Raw genomic sequence first — 8,382 nt, 5'->3', positions numbered from 1 at the left:
AAGCAGCTTCATTGCAGTCAAAACAAACAAACAAACAAACAAAAACGGGCGAAACGTTCCTGCTGCGAAAAGCTTGCCCTTTCATTTCTCATGATATAGTAGCACCAGGGGAAAGAATCCTGCCAACAACCGGCAGCCTTAATTCCCTGCAAAGGGGAGGGCGAACAAAACAAAACAAAACAAAATAGAGCACAGAAGAAGAGAAATGGGACGCGACTCCTAAGAGTCTTTTAGGCCGAACTCTCTCTCTCTCTGCTTCTCACGCAAGGGCTGAGCGGCGAGGAGGACAGCTCAGGCTCCCACTCAGTTGTTGTTTTTCCTGCGCAGGCAGTTGCTTAGCCGACTACGCGCCGGCGAGGACCCTGGCTGTACCGTTGCTGGGCAAAGCTAAGTTGGGGCGCGGGGCCTAGGCAGAAGGGAGCGCGGGGACGCCGAAGGAGGCGCGCTGCTCTCGTCGTCGACTCGCCGCGCCTCTTGCCCGCTATGGGGCTGGAAATGGACCCTCTGCTGCACGCTTTGAGTTACTTCAGGCGGAGGAAGTTCCAGCTGTGCTCGGATCTCTGCTCCAAGCTGCTGGAAAAGGAGCCCAACGACCAGGTCAAGTCGGTAGATCCGGGATGTGGGCGTGTGGGGTGCTGGGCCCCACGGGGAAAGGACGTTAAATAGGCCCATGGGCAGGCAGATTTAAAAGATAAAAATGGCTCTTTGTGCATTTGGAGGTCTCCTCCCTTACAGTGCACGGAGGCCGGCATTTTGCATAGCAGTGGAAGACTGCCTGTTGCACTTTTTGCTCTTGTTTGTTTGTTTGTGTACCTGTGTGCTCGCGTCAGCAATATGCACACCTTGACAAGAAGACTCCAGGCAACAGGTACAAAGAGCTCTCTTTGCTCCATGGTGTCATGAATGATGTGGTTCCAGTGCTACCACTTGTAGGCTGAAACTTAGAGAAAGGATTTTAAACACATTTTATGGCTTAGTTGCCTGACTAATGCTGGGATGTCTTGTCAATTAACAACAGCAATTCACAAAACTTTTTTTAAGTGTATGATTATCCCCTCTGTACTTTTATGCATTTCATTTCCCTCTGACCTCCTTTTTTTTACACACAAACACCCACCCACCCACTCATGCATTTTGTGCATGTACCTGCAGCTCTGGATAATGAACAGTTGAAATCCACAGAAGTTTGTGCCATAATAAATTTGTTGATCTTTAAGGTGCCACAGGTTGTTTTTTTTGTAGCTTTATAACAAAAGTGGTTAGTTTTGAAGTAGAGTAAAAGAAGAAGAGGGCATGGAAATGGAAGCTTCTTTCTTTTCATACAAGCTCATTTCCTATTAGTTAACATAATTATAGTATTTACAAGTTGTTTAGCAACAACTGTGTCAACCTCTTCCCATCCATCTTTTAAGTAAGTAGACTGAATCTCTTTGACAAAGCAAACTTTGAAATACTGGAGAATGGAAAAGACCACAAAAACCTGAGACAAACTGGTTCTCTTTATAATCTTTATAATAAGTAATTTGTAAGATTTTATTATTATTATTATTATAGAACAAACTGCACCCTAGTATCCTTTGATAATTACTTTTGGTACAGGATAGCTTTTGACATAGTTCTGCATACTTTCTTCCCAACTATGTTTGAGAATTATGCTTTAGAAGGTGCTATTGTAAGATGAGCAGAGAACTTTCTAAGAAACCAATGCAATATTAAATAATTTATGGTATGATGTTACATCAAAAAGAAATATTTAGTAGCATTCAGAAAGGCTCTATTCTTGATCTGGTTTTGGAGGGAATAAGTTCAGTAATTATTTGGGTGAAGGAGACTGTTCACTTATTAGATTTGCTAGCATTGTAAACTGGAAAAATTGGCAAGTATCAGATGATAATTTAAAATGCATTCCTAACCCCACTGATGAGAGAAAGTCACATAGAATTTAATAGGGCTCATCTTTGATTAAACATGGTTAAATTGGAAGATTAGTTTGAGAGAATTCAAAAGAGAAATGTAAAATGTTAGCCATTAGAACAACAAACAAAGCCTACATACACCATGGGAGATGTCTAGCTAGGCAATAGCACTTGAAGACTTGAAGAGAGAATTATTGTTGGAACATGTGCCAACAAGGTACATCTGGAATGTAAGAGAGAACAACAACAGTACCACTTGAGGCTATATTATCATGAGCATTGCTTCCAAAATTTAGCAAGTACGGTAGCAGCGCCACTCTTTTCATTTCTAATATAATTTGTTGTGTTGTGGTTTATTGTGTGCTCACAGTTGAAGAAAGGTATCAACAAATTGGGAAGGATTCAAATAGAGGAAACAGAAATATTTTTTATTTTATTTTTTGTTTCAACTACGTCAGACCAACACGGCTACCTACCTGTAGTCAGATAGAGGAGTGAGGGTATTTTAATTTATTTTGAATACATTGCCTAAATGTCTGACATTGTGACAGCTAAGGAAGGGCTTTTGTATTGTAATCCTTCCCCGCACACCTATCAGTGAAGGTCACACAGCATGTGCAGGAGAGGTCAAGTCTTGCCCATTTAACAGTGTCCCAAGTTGAAGATTGATTGTTTTTGTTCTAAGGAAATTGATGGGGACAACTCTTGAGGACCAAGCCAGACTGCATCATGTCTATGTGTGACAGCAGTGAACCCAGGAACTGGTTTTATATGACACAAACACAATGGTTTAATTCGGAAAATCCTTCTAACTATAGGTTTAGATCCAGATATGCCCTTCCATGAAGCAAAGGACTCCTCCTGTTCCTCGAAGGAACTCTGATCCAGCATAAACTTTTACGTTAATTGTGTGGAAAAGGGGAGGCAATTTTAACTGATTTCTCATTACCCTGTCAGACCCCAGTGCCACCTCCCAGCTGTTCTAGATGGTTCCCAAATCATTTGGAGCAGTTTTACATGGAGGAATGGATGAAAATGGCCTTCAGTGGGAATGTCGTATGAGTGAAACTACACTCATGGGAAGTCTGGATCCAGCCCATAGTTTGGAGATTCATGAAAAAGCCACACTAAACTTAGGCCTTGTGTTTTCCAACCTTCACATCACAGGAGGAGATTAGATGCTTTCTGCTTCTGTATTTTGCCAACGTGAAGTACTGTACAAATAAACCATAGTTTCCAGTCCTACCAGAGCTGTAGGATGCTCTGAACTGGGACATACAGTAAATTAATTCTATCCCAAAGTCTTAGGGCAGGTAATGGTAGATTTAAAACAGAGATTTTAAACCTGTTAAAATTTGGTTAAAGCAACTAAAAGACCACATGCTAAAAGCCTCAGTTGCCTATTTGCTTAACTTAAATACTATCTCACTTGAAGCATGCTTTCCATTGTGATCTTTAGGAAGAGACAGCTACAAAGATTTGGTACAAATTACTTAGAAAAGCTCAGCATTCTAGTTTTCTCCATTTGATCAGCTGACTGTAACCTCAAGAAGGTATACACAACTCGTAAATTATATCGGAACAGGATAGAAGTGGTTTCTTGTGTATTCTGGGTGAAAGTTGTTGTGTTCTTGAGAGATCAAAGTACAATTGTAACGCAGTGTAGAATCTGGGACACTGCTGTAATATGCTCCCAGCATTCTCTCAGCCATATAATATGACATGATGCATGTAGAATCAGATCTTCAGACTCGTTGCAAGATTTGTAATACAATAAGCACGATGCCCAGGATAAAGGTTTAATGCTATATATTGGCATTTAAAAATATAGCATATACAGGTGAAACTCGGAAAATTAGAATATTGTCGAAAAGTGCACTTATTTCAGTAATGCAACTTATTATTTTTAATTTTAATTTTTACAAATGCTTCCTTTTGGAAATTCCACAGTAATAAAACAAATATTTACAATAATTAAAAATAAACAAAAAGAAACATCGTTATTACATTTCATTAATTACATTCCATTTATAATTGACCCGCCTAACGAAAAATAATTACAACAAATAAAGGCTTGACATATCTTGCTTTGCATGTCATGCATCTATCTCATATATGGTTTTCACCTTTTAAGTTGCGTTGCTGAAATAAGTACACTTTTTGACGATATTCTAATTTTCCGAGTTTCACCTGTATGCTTCATTGAAGATAGAGGGGGACATGGGGACAAGATTTCTCTTTATTGACATAGTTTTGTTCATAAGAATTTTATTTTATATTTCATAATATATATATATACTATTTAATTGTAGAAAAACCTCAAAGCGGTTTGCAAAATGATAGAACAATAAAATAATCACTAAAATAAAACACAACTATGATTTAAAACAGGTTAAAACTGCAGTAAAATAGACTAAAACAAATTAACACTACAGACTTTCGAAACATCTGGGAAGGCTTGTCTTAATGTCTTCAGCAGGGCACTGAAAGGAATACAGCGAATAAATATTTATTTAATACATTTATATAGCACTTAATTAGTCACATTTCTATGTGGTGTACATAGAAACAATTCACAGCAAATGGAGCAATGAAAGAATTAACAATTTTTGAAGCTTAAACACTACCTTAAAATTCCTACTGGAACAGGAGAGTCTTAGTCGTGCACTTGAAGTTCAACAAGGTCTAATCAATTAATATATCAAGCACTTGGGCATCTTGATGTCATCTTCTCTAAAAAAAACCCCCACTAAACCTTATTTATTGTATTGATACTACATAACTTGACCTTTTGTAAACAGCCTTTTATTTAAAACTGCTGAGTTCAAAATCGGATGGCACAAAACATAACCCTTGTGACATCATGCTGGTGTCGCAGGCCATATGCCCCATTTTAAGTGCAATCCATTGTACTGTAGGTCGCAAGATCTGATTGTTAAGTGATTATTTGACAGACACTAGACAAACGGGGGGGAGGGGGGAGGAGAATTTTTCATGTAGTAGTTTGTATCCATGGGTCTAATCTACAAAATTTACTGTTTAAAACAGCAGCAGCATTAACTTGCTGCCAGAACAATCGGCATCAGTGATTAAAAATTAGAGCTGCAATCCTACACTTAATAGGGAGTGCAACACATGTGATCCAGGGCATACACACTTAACAGAGAGTGCTCCAGTGAACGTAATGGGACTTACTTACGAGTAGACATGCCTAGGATTATGTTGTCATTGAAACTTCAGGTAAATGTACATCACTTTAAACAAGCATTTGAGAGATGAACTATTGTAACTGCAGTCTTGTGCTTGTCTACTGAAAAGTAAGTCTCCTTGATTTTATTGGGGCTTCCTCCCAGACAAGTAGATACAGGATTGCTGTCTGTCAGGTTCTGCTGCTGGAAATAACTTTTCATTATCAACCATAGGAAAAAAAATGTATATTGGGTTTCTTTGTTTTATAGGAGGAACATGATTCTGTGCTGCTGTCGTGGCTGATCATCCTGATTAGTTGCCTAATCTGATTATTGTTCTTTGTTTACCATATGTCAATTTGAAGGCAAGGAACTAACACCGGTTTATAGTATTGGTTGACAAGAGAAAAGCAATTGTCAAGTGTTGTTGAACTGTATAATATTTATATATAATTATTATATATGTATAATTATTATATAATGGTGGAGGATAGTCTGTAGTATAATAACTTGTAAAGGTAAAGGTACCCCTGACTGTTAGGTCCAGTCGCGGACAACTTGGGTTGCGGCGCTCATCTCGCTCTATAGGCCGAGGGAGCCGGCGTTTGTCTGCAGACAGCTTCTGGGTCATGTGGCCAGCATGACTAAGCTACTTCTTGTGAACCAGAGCAGCACACGGAAATGCCATTTACCTTCCTGCTGGAGTGGTACCTATTTATCTACTTGCACTTTGACGTGTTTTCGAACTGCTAGGTGGGCAGGAACTGGGACCAAACAACGGGAGCTCACCCCATCGTGGGGATTCGAACTGCTGACCTTCTGATCGGCAAGCTCTAGTCTCAGGGGTTTAGACCACAGCACCACCCGCATCCCATATAACTAGTATAATGCATATTTATATATATATAATAACTAGTAGCTAATGCTAATAAGGATATCCCTTTTATCTACATCCCAATTCCAAAGAAGGGCAGTGCCAAAGAATGCTCCAACTACCGCACAATTGCACTCATTTCACACGCTAGCAAGGTTATGCTTAAAATTCTACAAGGCAGGCTTAGGCAGTATGTGGACCGAGAACTCCCAGAAGTGCAAGCTGGATTTCGAAGGGGCAGAGGAACCAGAGACCAAATAGCAAACGTGCTGGATTATGGAGAAAGCTACAGAGTTCCAGAAAAACGTCTACTTCTGCTTCATTGACTATGCAAAAGCCTTTGACTGTGTCGACCACAGCAAACTATGGCAAGTTCTTAAAGAAATGGGAGTGCCTGATCACCTCATCTGTCTCCTGGGACAAGAAGCTACAGTTAGAACTGGATATGGAACAACTGATTGGTTCAAAACTGGGAAAGGAGTACGACAAGGTTGTATATTGTCTCCCTGCTTATTTAACTTATATGCAGAATTCATCATGCGAAAGGCTGGACTAGATGAATCCCAAGCCGGAATTAAGATTGCCGGAAGAAATATCAACAACCTCAGATATGCAGATGACACAACCTTGATGGCAGAAAGTGAGGAGGAATTAAAGAACCTTTTAATGAGGGTGAAAGAGGAGAGCGCAAAATGTGGTCTGAAGCTCAACATAAAAAAAACCAAGATCATGGCCACTGGTCCCATCACCTCCTGGCAAATAGAAGGGGAAGAAATGGAGGCAGTGAGAGATTTTACTTTCTTGGGCTCCTTGATCACTGCAGATGGTGACAGCAGTCACGAAATTAAAAGACGCCTGCTTCTTGGGAGAAAAGCGATGACAAACCTAGACAGCATCTTAAAAAGCAGAGACATCACCTTGCCTACAAAGGTCCGTTTAGTTAAAGCTATGGTTTTCCCAGTAGTGATGTATGGAAGTGAGAGCTGGACCATAAAGAAGGCTGATCGCCGAAGAATTGATGCTTTTGAATTATGGTGCTGGAGGAGACTCTTGAGAGTCCCATGGACTGCAAGAAGATCAAACCTATCCATTCTGAAGGAAATCAGCCCTGAGTGCTCACTGGAAGGACAGATCGTGAAGTTGAGGCTCCAATACTTTGACTCCCTGGAAAAGACCCTGATGTTGGGAAAGATTGAGGGCACTAGGAGAAGGGGACGACAGAGGATGAAATGGTTGGATAGTGTTCTCAAAGCCACCAACATGAGTGTGAACAAACTGCGGGAGGCAGTGGAAGCCTGGCGTGCTATGGTCCATGGGGTCACGAAGAGTCGGACACGACTAAATGACTAAACAGCAACAATCATCAGATGCATAAATGTTATCCTGGCTTGCTGGTATGTGTGCACCTGGGAGAGGGGATTGTAAACAATATGGTCTGAGGGAAATGAAATAAAGTACAGACAGTGACAAAAGCTTAATGGTGGAACACTATTGTTGAAAACACAAACATTCTGACATTGATATGCTAATATCTCATAGAAGATGATACAAAACCCATTATCCCAATTTAAGCCACAGGTGATAAGAGTTGAATCTATAAGATAAATTGTTATTTAGCATTTTCCTGTTGTCGTCTCCCTTTGAAATTCCTTCATTCAAGAATAGCCACATTAAGGTAGGTGGCAGAGTGTCCTGGGAGTTCAAATGTTTTCATATTCAGAGCGGCTAAAATGATCAACTCAATTTGTTTGCTATGGGAAAAGACAGAGTAGATATATTCATGTCACGAGTCGCCTCAGATATTTTGCAGGAGGCAAGATATAAATTGTTAAAGAGGCACACAATTATGTCCATTTTTCTCAACAACAAAAAATGTCATTCAAACCAAAAACCTAAATTTCTCCTTGATTTAATTAGTTGCTAAAAAGATTTGGTAGCATAGTTCTCCATAGCTTCAATAGGGCATCAGATATATGGAAAGTTCTCTTGACTACTTGTTCCTTCTCCTCAGTTGCCAATTGTTAGGAGAAATCCATAAACATTCAAGGGACTTAACCTAGCATTCATCTAGTATTATGAGAGATAGAAAAACCTCTCACCTCTTCCTCCATACTGTGCATAAATCCATACATCTCTATCTTGTTCCTGCCTCTATAGCATTTCTCCCCCTAAATTTTGCCAACTCTACAATACTCTCTTTGAGGTGCAGCAACCAGAATGTTATCAGTTTGCATAACAATATTGACAGTTTTATTTTCAACTTGTTTTCCTAATGATCTCTAACATGGGATCTTCCAGACATTTTGCTGTGATTATTGCAGCATGTAGGTTTTTTAAAGTATGGCTGAGCTGATTATATAACTTTCTCTTTACTTCCAGCTGCTAAACTGCCTTAAAGTACATT

General features: G+C 39.7%; 1 protein-coding gene across 1 annotated transcript in view; it reads left to right on the top strand.

The window, feature by feature from the left end:
* The first annotated feature begins 366 nt into the window (after positions 1–366).
* TTC8 (tetratricopeptide repeat domain 8) overlaps positions 367–8,382 on the top strand; it is a 42,486-nt gene continuing 34,470 nt past the window's right edge. The window contains exon 1 of the mRNA XM_035107491.2: positions 367–597. Within this exon, the coding sequence (XP_034963382.2) occupies positions 484–597 (114 nt within the window). The 5' untranslated portion in view covers positions 367–483. The remainder of the gene's footprint in view (positions 598–8,382) is intronic.

Source organism: Zootoca vivipara, chromosome 1, assembly GCF_963506605.1.
Source record: "Zootoca vivipara chromosome 1, rZooViv1.1, whole genome shotgun sequence".
NCBI lineage: Eukaryota > Metazoa > Chordata > Lepidosauria > Squamata > Lacertidae > Zootoca > Zootoca vivipara.
The sequence above is the reverse complement of the archived record's forward strand: the minus strand, read 5'-3'. Positions and strand labels throughout refer to the sequence as shown.